Source organism: Nestor notabilis, unplaced genomic scaffold (genome assembly GCF_000696875.1).
Source record: "Nestor notabilis isolate BGI_N333 unplaced genomic scaffold, ASM69687v1 scaffold10997, whole genome shotgun sequence".
NCBI lineage: Eukaryota > Metazoa > Chordata > Aves > Psittaciformes > Psittacidae > Nestor > Nestor notabilis.
The window spans coordinates 12,419-29,149 of NW_009936931.1; the positions used below are offsets into that span (position 1 = coordinate 12,419).

At 39.0% G+C, this 16,731-nt stretch overlaps 1 protein-coding gene across 1 annotated transcript in view; it reads right to left on the reverse strand.

The window, feature by feature from the left end:
- Positions 1–16,342, reverse strand: part of DPY19L1 (dpy-19-like 1 (C. elegans)) — a gene marked incomplete at both ends in the record, with an annotated part of 28,121 nt that extends 11,779 nt beyond the window's left edge. The window contains 6 exons of the mRNA XM_010018585.1: positions 2,330–2,423; positions 3,808–3,928; positions 8,694–8,831; positions 9,455–9,542; positions 10,818–10,842; positions 16,274–16,342. Of these exons, the coding sequence (XP_010016887.1) occupies positions 2,330–2,423; positions 3,808–3,928; positions 8,694–8,831; positions 9,455–9,542; positions 10,818–10,842; positions 16,274–16,342 (535 nt within the window). The remainder of the gene's footprint in view (positions 1–2,329; positions 2,424–3,807; positions 3,929–8,693; positions 8,832–9,454; positions 9,543–10,817; positions 10,843–16,273) is intronic.
- Positions 16,343–16,731: the final 389 nt, after the last annotated feature.

The window sequence follows — 16,731 nt, forward strand, 5'->3', positions numbered from 1 at the left end:
TTTTAAAAGGAAGTGCAAACAGTTACGCTTTGTGCAGTAAGAGTGCCCTGGAATAATGAAAGAGCTAGTCTTTTCACTCCCTGCGTACAGTAAGCTGAAGCTTAAAGTCATCTGGGGAAACGCTGTCGTTCACTGATTAACAAGCAAGAAACAAAATACTGGAAAAGTACTGTCAGAAGGAGATATGGGAAATTTACTCCAGACGCAGTATTTGACAATCAGCTTCAGTATGTTGTCCCCTGACTACAAGAATAGTGAGGCAGGGAAGGGCGGGGGGAGGCAGAATCTTACAACTGCATGAAGTACTTATCATTCAAATACCATTCTTTTGTCCATAAAAAAACAATAAGGAATGGCATGAGTTCTCACCATATTGTTTCAGTTCGCTTAACAAAGAATGCTTCAGAGCTTGAGACTAACTTGCATTACATTAGATTCCAAAGTGCATTTCATAACCACAGACCATACGCAGAGTGCTAGGGCAGGGAAATACTGTATCTGGTGATCTTCTAAGCTTGTGGGAAAATTGGTTAAGTCCTACAACAAACATATAGTCCTACAGAAGCACCTAGCTTTCTGCTAGTGTAACTCTTTCCACATGCTTATTATAGAGTACAGTGAGCACAGATGTGAGAACATGCTAGCCTGGAAAAGAATGACAAGAGAGTGGTTTTCCACTATCCTACCACCTTCCATCACTAGTCAAAGTTGCAAAGAGGCTAAAAGCACATAAAGGCTGTAATAAAAAAATTACACATTCTATGAATATATATAGAAAAAAATGCCAGAAAAAAACCCCACAATTAGGTAAGCTTGAGATGATTACTGCTAATGAATTCAGGAATGAAGAGATAAATTAGAGAATGGCTTCCCACCATCAAATAAATCAGAACAGATCAGCATCATGAAGGAGATTCATGCCAATTCATAAGCTTACCTACTTCAGTGTTGCAGAACTGCATTACTCCAGATTCAGTTCTTTTACTTTTCACACCTTATGGAAAAATCTAAATGTTCTGTCTTTGCTTTGACTAAGAGGAACCCTGGAACAGCCATAATGACTAAGCAGTCATCTTAATCTGGTATCCAACTATGAATATTCTTCAGAACAAGCAAATAAATGAATAAGATCAAAATCCTACGTGCAGGAAACTTTGCAGTCCCTTGGTATTTCTCAGAAAGCCAGTGGCTTACATGCTGGAAGAACTGCATGCATATCCTAGTTATCTTGACTACCTACACTGCAGATCAGCTATGTTAAAAACTGAATCACTATCAATACTTGATAGTTACTTATATTCAACACAGCCCAAGTACTGAGAAAGTACTGAGAAATTAAGACCTTACTAATTTTTCAATGGCATTAATATATAAAATGTGGGTTTACATACACATCCCTTAAGAGAAAAAAGACAAGTTAATGATAGGGATATTTGCAGTTTATCTACTTCCTCAAAACACAAGACATTCATTTCCTATGTTAAGAAATACAAACATAAATGCTTTACCCTCAAACACCTAATAGTTGCACTAGGCCAACTTCCTCTTTTCACTGTCAGCTCCTGCCCTGCACTGTTCTTTGTCTGAACTATCAGCACAAGCTTTAGAGAGAGCAGGAAAAAAAAAGCACAAGACAACAAAGCCAGGGAATGAGGGAGAAAAACAATCACATCTCTCAGAGGAAAATGTAGCAGCCTTTTGCTTTTTTGCAAAACTGACAAATTAAAACAGAGGTAAGCAGAAAAAACCCTGACACTTCCAGTTTTCTGCTGAACAGAGAGTCTATTTTTGTATGGAAGCATATTACAGTTCCTGAAATTTAAGGATACTGAAAACAGAAATTCATAGAAAAAAGGAAGCATGTATGTATCTCCAAAAGAACGCACTATCTTACAAGGTATTTTGCCTTCTCATTTAAGTTAGAGTTGAAAGACATGCAATATGACTTCAGGAAAAGCACTGGGAAAACTCCAGTCTCGGCTAAAAGCATACTGCCACCCAAGCTTCTTTAAAAAATTACTTGCACTGACAATTCCAAGAGCAGAAATGTAACAAAAGCCATTCAAAAACCTGTACAGCATTTAGATTTATCCACCACCTGGTGGTATCAATGCGATACCACTTCACTGAAATTTTCCACTTTTTCCAGCATCATCATTTTGAGCAAAAAGCTTTTCCGTTCCAGTAATTTTTTTAGTTGTAATGTGTATGTAATAAAAAGCACTGCTACTGTACAAATAAGCAATACCTCATTTCAGTATTCACTTTTTCAAATTCCATACAAAACATTGACAGTACCAACTAAATAGCTCAGTCTCAACTGCCTTACCTGAGGTATGTACTGTATATGAAGAACAGGGACATCATTAATCCATTCAGAAGAAAAATCATAGCAACATAAAAGGAAGCAGGGTCTCCCAACCCTAACAAACAAACAGTTAATGCATGTTGTCAAATAAAGAGAGATTACATTGCTTCTAAACCACCATACAATCAGTATAATACAGCACATAGCATACTACCTTAAGACATCTACAGAAAGAGATAGCAAATCACATCCAATGCTCTTTAGTTTGTTTCATTAGAAGCAAAGAGATTTTCCAGTAAAGCACATCCTTCAATTTATTCATTCACAAACACTTCTGGGTTCAGACTTCTGTTGTTCTCTTTTCCATTATTTCTTTACACACCCTCCTGGCTCCAATCATTCCAGCAGTACAGCACAAAAAGCCTTATTCATTACAAGGAAGGTAGTAAAACTTCATAGTTTCACATGTAGAAATTAGTATTCACCGTTGCTGAAAATACAGCAAGACAGATGTCTAAAGAAAGATGATGTTATGCTCACCAAACATGGTAGTCTCAATAGTTGGTGGCTTTGCTGGTTTGGCTTCATTTTTACAAGACACAGGAATGAAAACTTATATTCACTATTTACTGCTTCTGAATGATTCACTTTCTCCAATTATATCAAGCTCTGAAGAAAGTTCTTACAGCCTTTGTGCAAAGGAAAAACACTAATTTGTCAGCACACAAAGACATTTTAAATGATAAAATGAAATGACTTTAAAAGCTACCATCTATCCAACTTACATTAACTGACTGTAGAACATCTCAAAAGCGCCTCTCAGCATGGTACCATTATCACATAATACTTACTTGACAAGCCAATACTTTAAATGTGGGGAGGAAAAAAACCCCACCACAAAAAAGTGGCAGCACACACACAAGCTTGATACCAAAATCAAGGTATATGATTGAAACTCTTATGTTGAATAGCAGGTCACAAGTGGAAGAGGATTCTTCCCAGCAGAATCACTACACCAGATTTCTCCAAAAGGGAGCTTTGCTGTTACTGGTTTCCCCAACCTTCCCACTCCTCAAGTTGTACTTAGGGGAAAAAATACAAAGGGTAAGATTTTGAAATGTAGGAACCTGGAATGCATTGGGATTCTACAAAAGCTACAGAAATTTAACACAGGTACAGTGGCCTCCAATTACAGTTAGGAGATCTTATTCTTTATAACACTCCCAACATTATAAAGGCTCAGACTACAAATGCGAAGTTTTGAAGTGCAATACAGCAGTTCAACCTAGGGAGAAGGAGCTATGCCACATTCTCACCCCTAGTGTTCTTCAAAGTATCTTTTCATGCTTCTCATTTTTGTTGTGAGCGTGCCAAAAACACAGGCTTAGCCAAATGAAAACATCTCAGTGATAAAGACACAGGAATGTTTATTACTTCTGAAATACATCAAGCCACTATTATATGCTTCCAGGAAGAAGCCAGAATAAAACACAACTCACCCTCACAGCTTTCAACAGGACTAAGGCCTTTTCCTCTGTTTACAGTCCAACACATCTTTGTGGGTACACCAAGGAAATCCATAATGGCAGTATAGATGCGGTACCAGCTGGCGAGGACCACCTAGGTGGAGGAGAGGATTTGAAGTTTCTGAAAAGGAACTCTGAGATCAGCTCAATGCCCAAGGTCACCTCTCATGACAACTGGCCCTCATCCAGGATTCTTTTTAAACCCAGGATTTCTCAACTACTTAGCTTTTTTGACCGTAACTTCCTAAAGACATCTGACATAAACCAAGTGTTCATTAAAAGACTAAAATTCTGCCTGCTTTAGAACAGAAATAATTTCATGCATCAAACTGCAGTATTTAAAATATTACATATTTCAATACTCTTTTGTTTATCACACATTAAAACCTCAGATTTTCTTGACAGAGGACAGTTGGCCAAATTAAATCCATTAAAACTCATTAATTTTTTTTCCACCTGGCAAGAATATTCATGGACAAAGCCTTCAGGGTTTTTACTCGGATAAACTTTGAAAGGTTAAATTTAAGCATGCATTAGAAAGGGCTTCCAGATGCAACGTAAGACAGCATTTCCATTTTTTCCATGCAAAGGCTGTGATGTTTTTATAACAAAACCCAAATTAAATCTCAACACCCGACACAGAAAACATCAGCATTTTATACACAGAAAAATGATGACTCATCTCACAGCAGAGTCACTAGTTAACATTACCCAGCTATTCTGTCAGGATATAACTGACTTTATAGAGTTCATAAATGAGTAATGTGGCCATTCCAGTTGAGCTGCTTTGAAAGTTATAACCCAGGGGTTCCCAGGCTGAAAATGTTTCACCACTGCAGTATTAGCTGTCTGGGCCGTGTGTCACAGAAAACATGTACAAGAAGGATGATTCCCTCTTTTCTTTCCCCACACAATTAATAACACTCTTTATGTCTCTTCATTCTTCAAAAGGGAAACATGGGGAATTACACCTTGACCTCTGAAAATATGATGGAGTAAACAGTCCTGGAAACCACTTCTGAACACACCAAGGACACAAACAAACCTGACTGGAAGCAGTCAGCATGGATTTACAAAGGGGAAATCACACCTGCCCAACTTCATAACCTTCTGAGACGACAGTCTTGGTAGCTGAGGGGACACCTGTGGATGGTTTATGTTTGGGCTTTGGGTATTTTAATCTGGTGCCAATTTTGTTCTATGTCTTCAGACTCGATGAAGAACATCTTCAGCATGTTTCGCATGATACAAAATTGGAAGGAGAGATTGATGCTTTTGCTGCCATTCAGAGGAACCTCAACAGGCAAGAGAAATGGGCCAACAGGAATCTCAGGAAAGGTAAATGCAAAGACCTCAGTGGGAAGGAACAATATCACGCACCAGGACAGATTGGAGCTGACCAGCCAGAAAGCAGTGCTGCAGCAAAGGACCTATGAGTTTTGGTGAACAATCTGTACTTGAGCCAGCAATAAGCCCTTGTTGCAAAGAAAGTATCACGCACCAGTGCAAATTGGAGCTGACCAGCCAGAAAGCAGTGCTGCAGCAAAGGACCTATGAGTTTTGGTGAACAATCTGTACTTGAGCCAGCAATAAGCCCTTGTTGCAAAGAAAGCCAAATGTATCCTCAAATGAATGTCACCAGGACAAGAGAGGCAATCCTTCCCCTCCACTCAGCACTGCTAAGACTGTATCTCCCATGTTGAGTCTACTTCTGGGCTGCCCAACACAAGAAGGGCATAGAGTAAGGATAACTCAGACAGACTTTTCAGTTGACAAGAGATGATGATATTCAATTGAAATACATAAAGTTCCACTTACACATAGGAAAAACGTTTCTTACTTTGAGGGTTGTCAAACACCGGAACAGGATGCCCAGAGGTGGAGATGCTTGAAATTAAACCAGAGATGGCCCTGAGCAACCTGCTCTATTTCACCCTCCTTCGAGCAGAGGGTTGAGACTAGATCTTCAGACATCCATTCCCCAACCTCAACTGCTCTGTGATTCTATAAATTCATTAATACCAGGGCTCCAATCATCATCACTTACTTCATCTGTGGCCTTTACACTCTCACGATGCAAATCTTATCTATTTAAAATACACCTACATCTTTACAGGCTTAGACTCCCTGCCTCAATGTTGTATCCTGCAAAGTCCACTATCTTGAATTCCTGCAGGCTTTCTGAATGCCTGTGCCCTGGCACTTCTGACTAAGTACGTGCACATACATGAACCCAACATCTGCCCCATCTCCAGATAGGCAGCAGCAGGACTGGGGAACCAAATCCAAATCTTTCCTCTTATCACCTGAAAGTGGTTTGACACTGCCAACAGGATGCATATGGCAGCTCGGAGACATCTGTCTAATATATCTGCATCACCAGCCTTGAAGCTGACATTACCCTGAGCACACAGTACATTCTTGCTTGAATGTTCTGGAATGAAGCAATGTTGCACTAAAGCAACCTACTAATTTACCAACTGAACCTCAGACCCAGATCTCTGTGGGACGGGCCACTCTTTTGGTGTACAAGAACACCAAAATCAACCCCTTTTACTAGGTGCCTTTGATTGAGCACTTGAATGCCAACTACATGTCTTTGCAATGCTCATCAATCCCACTCCAATTTTCATTATCACTGCTACACAAGAAATATGAACTGTTCCACAACAATGAACGTCCAGGAAGCAAACTTGACACATTATCTCTCCACCACAGAGATCAACACATTATCTCTCTGCCATTCTGCATCACGGATGACAGACAAAAACACCACAACTACAGGAACAACCTGACTAGGCAGCAAATACTTGGAAAATCAAGACTTTACTGGGACTCTAATATCGTACAACTACAAAGACATGTTGATTTTGACAGGTTTTTTTTACTATTTGTATTTATAATTTACACAGATGATGTAGTGATTGCGATGGAGTCACTTTATTTTCTTCTTTCTCTTGAAGTTTTCATGTCTAGTACTAGCTGGACTTGCAAATGAATTGCTCTACTTCTTTTAATGGGTTTAACATCACTGTTAGTAACTGGATTCCAAGGCTATTTTTGATGAAATTGATTTTGAAATCCACTAAACAAACATTTTATTAAAATTCAGCCTTAATGCTACTATTGGGCTGAAAAAAAAGCTGGAAAGACCCTAAAATACCAACTAGGAAATGAAACACTTTGCAAAAACATGACTGGACACTGAGTATTGGAAGGAAAAATTTCACTGCCAATAAATAAATCCACGAGTCTTCCCACTACTCAGCCCCATTATAATAATAATAAGTAACTCTTGATAAATTTTGAGAACATAGTTCAAAGGCCGAGTTGCACCTATTGACAGTTTTATAGATGTAGTTATGCAGAAACAAAGTACTCAAGAAATACACTTACAAAAATTTACAGGAAGGCTGGACATGAAGCAGTAAATTACTGTAAGGAGCAGAGGAGACTATATGTGTGCTTTGCATGCCCACATAGGCAGAGAAGATATGACTGAATTCATACCTTATCACCAAGTTCTATGAGCCAGTACAATCCTAGAAAACTCTGAATGAACAGACAAGCCTACACACTGTGCACACTAATCTACCTACCGTTCTTACAGAATGTCAGCCACTCTATCTGACTGCTCTTGTTTTGATTTCATCATCCAATTCACTTACTCATCTTTCATGGTGATACTGATGAGTCTCTAAAAGCAAGTTCATTTGACCAGCTACCTTGGATTTTTGCAAGTCAGACTATAGCTGAAGTCAATAAATCTTTCTGAGCTAAAGAAAATAACTTCATAGTATTCAAGCAAGGCACATGTTCCTAATATTGTATTTCTAGAACTGAACTGCAATCCCTTTGGAGTTAAAAAGCACAAACAAACCACAAAGAAGACACGGAAAAAAAAGCCCAAAACAGTGAGAGGGGAACAAAAAGCACTCATCTATAGCATTTAGTTCTTCCAGAGCAAGGAATTAAGAAACAAACGAAACCACTCCATGCAAGTTGTAGAAATACATGCATGCTGAGGACTCTTACACATACAGCTCCTGAAAGCAGCTCTGCTCCGAGTGAGCAGGAGAATGAGTATAAATGCTAATATCCGACAATTACAGCCATTATTAGTCCTTGATTCTGATGCTGCTTACGCACAGAGTTACAGAAATGTACATTAACCAAAGGAGATTTCCCTTTTCAAAGGTCTGCAAAACACTGGCAGAAGCATGAGAGAGAAAACCAGACATTCCTGTCATTAAAAACATGTTCTTTCCAGTGACAAAAGAAAGCAAAGTAGGAGCACAAGTTAACCAGGTAACAAGTCTAACATCAAGTACGTACAAAACACCAGCACTCAGTCTTCTACAGAGGAATTTCTTCTGCAACATGGAAGTAAGCTATTACCACTCATGGATTTTAGGCCAGAGTGAACTATGATGTGCTAATTCATTGTCTTAAACAAAATGCAAGCCGAAATATCCTCTCGGTACCTGTATCACTGCAGGCATTACTGTCACATACTACTGATACCTTATGTGTCACATTTCCTGAAGTACACAATGTCAGCAACTTACTTGCTTTCAGTGAAAAGAACAAAAGACAACAAGAAGTGTAGAATTGGACTGTAACTTTAGGGCATGAAATGCAGAGATCTAGAAAGTATTCACATTTGATACTTGCAGTCTGAGAACTGACCTCAACATATCAAGTAACTGTCTCATTTTAAATCTAACTTAAGCAACACTTCATTAGTCACTGTACCTTTACAATCACATTTTCCAGAGTACCATTTCTTACAAATTTGTAGGCAAATCTAAGGAAACCAATCATTTACCAGAAGGTATCATTTTTAAAATGTAGCTCACCTCTGGGTAAAGATTGAACCTTTGTAAGGTGTTTATCACTAAAGGATACTCAGTAAGTCTGTCATTCATAATTGCCCATACTCCATTCCAAAACGATGGTGCCTCAATAATGATCTTGAAGTAGGAATAATAAAGACCCTACGGGAAAGCAGAATTATTATTTAGGATTAAAGAGAACACCTCTGCTTCAGGAACTGCCATACAAAACCTTTGGTTTTAAATGAAATTTTGTAATATAACACATAGGACAAAAAGATTTGACTATCTAGTTTTTCAAATCTCTTCAGTTACTGCCACTGAAGCAAGCAATGTGGGCTTCCTTCCACCGTGTTTCATAGCACGTCTGGAGAGCTCTCATTTGGGCTGGTAACTATGCACCAGCACAGTATTTCATAATTCTCAAAAGGAAAGCATCCAAAAGGTGTATATGTATGTAAACATCTATTCATTTCAAAAGTTATTTTTTAAAAGAGATGCATAACAAGAATTGAAAGCAAGCTCAAGGTACTTTTAGCTTTATATTTTATTTATATATCATACTTTCTAATCATACTTTCAGTGAACTGTGAAGAGATATATTCATAGTGATCAGCTGCAAGACACACAAATATTCGCTAGTAAAAGTGGAAAGCACGTTAGTTGCAAGATATTAATATATTTACTGATCCAGAAGGTATTAAGAAATCTTGGGAAGCCCACGATCACAAGATTATAGACAGAAGCTTTCCAATCACTACATTTGTATTGAAACATAATCTAACCATTTCCGTGCGAAAAGCCATTTCTCTTTCTAGCGTTGAGAGGTGAGAAAAATGACGGTCGTTTTCAAAAAGAGTTGTTATGTGACACCTGTTGAAAAATAATAATAATTAAAACTGAATAGAGAGGTTTCGAACCTGTACTAAGTCATAAACACCAAGGAGCAACCAGCAAAACATTCGATGAAGACGCAAAGTTTACTTACAAACTTTGCCATTTACTCATACATTATACAAACATTCTCCTCCATTCAGATTATTTTAAATGGAAAAGATATGAGCCCATAGAGCAGTCATTAAATTCTACTATGAAATTAGTCATAATACTCTTAATTTATTTCAACTGAAGTGCAGATACTGAAGGATCAAAAGTTTAATGCTATTAAAACTATCAAGTCTGCATATTAGGAAAGAAAATTCAAATACCTGACAAAAGAATCGCAGATTAAAAACTGGTGAGAATCAGTGTTAAGCAGTGCCTGGTTTTTTCCACAAAAATCTTTCCTGACTTGTATTTTGACATGGTTATTTGCCATTATGTGTAGATGTGCTTACCAACAAAACTGCATTTAAATAAAGGTGCAAGTATGGAGGGGAAGCCGGGAAAAATGCACATAATTCTGGAGGCAAAACGTGCAAAGAGGAGCTTCATCTCCAAAAAGGATGGAAAAAGAAACAGAGCACTGCGCATGACTCTGCTTTTGAATAGGAATTTGCAAGAAACAATCTACTAACAATCAATAGTTCTTTTTGAGCTAGGAAACAAAAACAGAGTGGCAGAAGCTGTTACTTTTTATCTCTGCAAAAGCAGCTGGCGAAACCCGCTATAGAAGCCATTCTATATCAAGTATATACTACAAAAAAGATGGGTGAGGATTAGGGTGGAACCTGAAACACAAGGATTGCATTGATAAAAAGTAGTCGAAAAGCCATTCTTCTGTACATAAAGGAAGCACTGGCCAGACTTCTCTGAAGAGGTTAAAGAAAACATGATGTAAAACTAAGAAATTAAAGTAGAATCTAAACAAGCAGAAGATAGGACAAAGTTGAAAGAGTTTACCTGGAGTTTCAAAATCCACTGAGAGTAAAAATGTCTGTTAGGTGGAAATGCACCTGAATTTGTACAGCTAAGCAACAATTTTCCACCTGGAAAGCAGGCTTCGCTCTTCACTGAACAGGCTTAAGAAACCTTTCACGTAAGCTTCATAAGAACAGAATTACTAATCTTGAAGAAAACAGTTCAGTATTGAGAGGAAACAATCTAAATATATGTATTATCCCAAAAGCTTGCATAAATACGAGCCAAAATGATATTTTAGTTATTTTAAAATACCACATTACTCTCAAGCAATAAATTTAACCTTACCAATGTAGGACTCCTGCAAAAGCAGCTGTAAAGGAAACAAAAGGTGCCAAGTTACTCAAATATTTAAATAACTGAACATGGTATCGTGTTCATTAAAGTAATTACAGTATTACTTCAGAGATGCACAGAAGGTACTCAGCCTCCAGAGGAAGAGAAGAATAGGAACGTTTGAATTACCGTTCATGGCCAGCTCTTTGAAAAATCTCTATTATGCTGATGGTATTCAGCAACAGGTAATGCTTCCACCTGTATCCTGCATCACTCAAGTTGATCCATCAGAATCTACTACACCCCTTCCAGCTACCAATAACAAAACTGAATTATAAGCATTTTTCAAATAACAAACATAAGTATTTTTAACACTCTGAAGTCCCTACAGTGAGTGTTCACTCAGCTCCTGCTCAGATTTTAGCTAACACACAGCTCACACCAAGGCCTGATGTATGCTAGCAGCAGCGCTGTTAAGTCAAAGCAGGGGCAACACGCAGGCAGGGCTTGGTGGCCAGAGAGGGCTGACGGTCATTATGCAGCCATCACCACCTTCAGCTTGCTGTCTCCTGCAGCCATAATGCTCACATATTGATTGCCTGGAAGTTTCTTTAGAATCTCTTCACTCACAGAAGTGGTACAGACCAGACTTCAAAGCTGGAAGAGATAACTACATCAGCTTACCCAAAAAGTTTTTAAAGCAGATCCAGCATCAGCTAGATTGTTGAGGTTTTTGTGCTTCCCCGTGTGATACAGGAGACCCCCCCCCTCTGCACCATGATGGAAGAGGAAGGATGAGCTCTCCCATCATCAGCTAGATAACTGGTTTGCTCATAGGTGAGCAAGTCAGCAGTTACAAATTGCACATCAGAGAAAGCGCGAGTTAGAAACAACGCACCTTAAGCAGCAAATCAGTGAATTCCCAAATTGGACTACTCTGCACAGAGCAGACTGAGCCCTTGTTTGTCATGTTCGTAGTTTTCTTTCCTAATGAGCTCACAAAAGCTTAATTTACAGAGACAACTGTCCTGTAAATTTGAGAGATGCAAACAGACCACAACAACCAACACAAACTTAATTGAGACTGTAATTGCTAAAAAAGGTAGGCTCTGCATGGAGTTACATTCCATTTATCCATTTGGAGACTGACTATGCTGTTGTCACACACATACAGAACAAGGAAGGCAGTCTGAGGGACAAACAGGAAAGACAAATGATGATAAAGTGGTGGCTAAACAGTTTAGGTCTCTTTCTTGAGCATGACAAGATGCACAGAGAACAGAAGCCACTCAATTTCACTCAGGCAGCGTTCACAACACATCCAGAGCTCACCATGGAAGTAAAGCCAGCATGAATATTGCAACCCTCAACACAAAACGGATGCAGACCTGCTTGAGCAAGTCCAGTGCAGGCCACAAACGTGCTCCAAGGGCTGGAGCAGCTCTGCTCTAGTGACAAGCTGAGAGAGCGGGGCTGGTTCAGCCTAGAGAAGGCATCGGGGAGACCTGGTAACAGTCTCCCAATACCTAAAAACGTCCTACAGGAAATCTGGAGAAGGACTTTCTACAAGGGCAGGTAATGACAGGACAAGGGGAAATAGCTTTATACTGACAGAGGGGAGATTTACATTAGACATTAAGAAAAACTTCTCCCCTGTGAGGGTGCTGAGGTGCTGGCACAGGGTGCCCAGAGGAGCTGTGGCTGCCCCATCCCTGGCAGTGTTCAAGGCCACATTGGACACAGGGGCTTTGGAGCAATCTGCTCTAGGGGAAGGTGTCCAGGCCCATGGCAGGGGGTTGGAACTAGATGGGGCTTTAAGGTCCTTTCCAACCCAAACCAGTCTGTGATTCTATAAAGGGCAGGCATGGAGAAGGACCGCACTGCTCTTTCTATACTGAAGGCGTCCTGGTTGCTCTCTAGGCACACAGCGGCTATGTGTCATAGAAAGGTCGGTTAGACGGGTTGCCTTCAGTCCAAGAGAACCTCTATGGTTAATGAAGAGCCCTCTTATTCACACAGGTTACATGGAGCAGAGAGAAATTGGAGGTGACAACCATCCTTACACCCAGCAGGAGCCAGAAAGGTGCTGAGCACCACGTCCCTCTCCAGGGTGCTGATCAGCACACATAGCGTCAGCCACCCAGACGACAGGGGATGGGTCAAGGTGCTTGCACAGAGGTAAAACATACATCAGCTGGCACAGCATCAGCCACCCAGACGACAGGGGATGGGTCAAGGTGCTTGCACAGAGGTAAAACATACATCAGCTGCCTGCACACTGGTTCAGAGTATAGTCAGAGAGTTAGTGAACACAGATGTGTGTTCAGACTGCATGGTATTTGCATATGGTCGTCTGTTTCTGGAAAGCAGCAGGGACAAGAGAAAGAAAAACTCTGCAAACCCATTGAATTTATGTGGAAGAGGAGTGGACTGAATGTATGCTTCATGTGCCAATGTATATCCCCAAACCACTTATTCCTGCAACAGGGAGCCCGAAGTGCTACTGCTGATAGTACTTATTGTCACCACGATGCTGCTGCTGGCGGTACTTGTTATCATTGTCAACACAGGTCATAAATGCAGTCTGATACATTATGAACCTCAATTTTAGCATTCAAGTTTTGTATACGAAGATGTGTGAAGTGACACTGGGCAAGATGAGGGGAGAAGAGGAAGGAAAACACCCCAGAATTACCTAAGGGGGAAAAAACCAAACTCTGAACTACCTGCCTGTACAATTTAATGTTTCCCTCAAGTTACATGCTTCGTATAGTAGCTGAGGTTGGACAATACTACACTGAAACTTCCTTAAGAGTCTTTCAGCTCCACTTTGGCCACCAAAGCAGTTTTCTCAAGGAGAAGCCTGGATTTCAGTTAGAAAATGAATACCACAAACATTCGCTTAGAAATTTACATTTTTACATATGCTTTCTAGAACAAATAAAAAACATCACAAAAGGATAAGCTTAGTTCACATTAAGTGGAAATTAATGTCTTAGGAAAGTTTCAGGAGTTTGGATTCTTTTTCTTTTTTAATACCAAGGACATTTCCCTTAGTTCTCACGGAGGGCTGCAAATTCCTTTTTCAGAAAAGCAGATACAGATATGATCTGGAATTTGAGGTAAGCCCATTTAGCTGTATCAGCCACACAGCAAACCATATTCCATAAACAAACATGCTTTGCAGTAATTGTATGGGAAGAAACAGAGGCATCCATACCTTTCTTAGCACTTACTGAGTCACATATTTGCACAAGGCATTATTTAATTTCTCAGCAACATTTCTAAGATTCCCCATCAGATTAGCTGCTGAAATACATTTATACATACACATACCCCAACTATAAAAAAATGTCCATCTGAGGACAGATTACATGTTAGGTAAGAATACACACCAAAGTCAAAATAAATGCACATTAACTGCCAGTACTGTTCATGATCTCAGATTCATGTAGTTCCAAATAAGCCAAATACGCAGCATTTTATTGTTGCAAATAACGGATCTATTAATATGGAAATTACAGTTCAGATTCAAACGTACCACTTGTTTCACAGAGAAAACAATATACTTAAATCCGATTCTTCCCTTCAGTAAATGTTTTATTTGAAGTCAATGCATTAAGTGTCAATACACTCACAATTATTTTGGAGGATTTCACATACATTTGTATAAAACTTCACAATATCACTCTATTATAAGCATAAACCCAAGACCTATTATAATCACATAGCAATTCATGTAATTACTCACATTTCAAGAGACAATGCGCTTAATTCATAGACTTCCACTATGAGCCCAAATCAGCATTTTCAAACAGACTGCATCCAGGCTTACATTAAGCTAGATTCTGATGGAAAACATGCAGATCAGCTCTCTTAAATTACCATCCTTCAATCTTACTAATACCCTTAGTGGGGAGGGAATGAAGGAGAGGAATGCCAGAGTCCTACTGCTACAGAGACTTAAACAGCTACTACACGCTTGAATTTGCAGATGCCATTTTCTCACCCAACCTCAGAATCCCTAAAAGCAAAGTGTATGATCAGAATTTTGCAGACTAGGGCTATTATGTAAAATCTGGTAGTTTATCTCTTCAGATTTCCTATTTTCGCCTGTGTTCTGTTCTAACAAAAGTAATATGAATGGCATATTAAAAGCATTCTAACTCTGGAAATTAAATACTGAATAATGAAGCCGTAATATATAGAACTCATTTACCAAGAGAACAACAAATGCTGAGATACTGTAAAATAACAGGATGTGAAACATACTAGAAACTGATTAATGCTTTGCTAGTGACTAGGTAGGAATACAGCAGTACTGTATGAGGGAACAATGAGGAACGTGCAAGCATCGACTACTTTTGCAGCTTAGTCAAGATGTTTCACTGCAAGATTCCGTAGAATCTAGAAAGGATGTCTTCAAGAATAAGGCCTCAATTCAGTAGTCACTACAAAAAAAAACCAAACCCCAAACCAACAACATAATAAAGTGTTGTATAAGAATGTCCTTGAAAATCTGACAACTTTATTGCTACATGTAAATCAGAGATAATTCTTAAGAGAAAAAAAACATTCCACACTCTGCAACAAAACCATCTCCAACTGTGGGAGCCTTTGTTTTTAAAATCCTTGATTTCAATCACAGGAAAGCATTTTTCAATTCTGACCATCAGTTTAACGCTTCTGAATCATTTAAGTTAACTACTAACGTTGGAAACACTGAATAAACAAAGGTAAGCAAAGCAATTCAGGAACAGCTTAATCATCAATTAGTTTGTAAGCCGAGGGTTGTTTCCCTGTTACTGCTTTGCAATGTAATTCATCAAACTGAAGAAACTCCCTTTGGCAACAAGGACTACTGGTGGTGTGATTAACAGTACCAGCATCTTTGGAATACCCTGACAGTCTTTCAATAGAATAGCTTTCAGAGTATATCGAATTGCACATCTGACAAATATGCTATTATTCAACATTTATGAATTTTAGGAATGCATTTCTTATTTAACTTTGCAAATATTCTGGTGCTTTAACCAAGACTCTGGCTATTAGCAGATTTATTATTCACACCGAAATAACAACAGCTGAATTTACAACCCCCTACCATTCTATGTTCTCCCACCCATAGCCCTCCCAAAACAAGCTGTGTTGATCGCATTACTTAATAAGAGTTGTTGCCTTTTTTATTTTTTTAAATCCTAGAAATTAACGACTTGATAGAAGAGATCCACAAATACCTGGACAATTACTTTCCTACAAATCTTCCGATACCAGACCAACTGCTACAATAACAGTTTCACAAAAGTTACCAGGCAGGAAGTTTTCTGTCCCTTTTCAACATAACTGATGCATTTTTTGGTTTTCAAAGTTGTATTTCCAAATACACTTTGACACAGTCTACAGTTCCAGAGTAAGAAAGGTAAAAAGCACAGTATCCCCCCCCACACCAATGTATTTCTTCTACTTACCCAGAAGGAAAGTGAGCCATATCTTGCTATCAGCTTTTACGACAAAGGCCTTCCTGTCATCCACAAATACTGCCAAAAGAAAACAAATACCTTGAGCATCAATTAAGAAGAGCCTTTGTAAAAGGAAATCTGCTCAAACGCTGCAGCATCAACTTTCTGTTTAAAAAGCTCGACTAGACTTCAAAAACGCTGCAAGAAGTTTCATACAGCAAGTTAGTAACTACACATAAAAGCTTCGAACATCACAGATAAGACTATTAAAGTGACTACTCGAATTACCAGGCTTTTAGTTCCAGAAATAACTTTGGCAAAATGAGTTGTCAGGGGATAATTCCTACATAGGTATGTTACTGACCAATTCGCTCAAGCGGAAAGTCAGCCTTCTAAAGAAGACACAAACCGGATGGAGGGCTGCTTACTTCTCCCCCAAACGATGCTGAAGTGTCAAAACAAGCCCT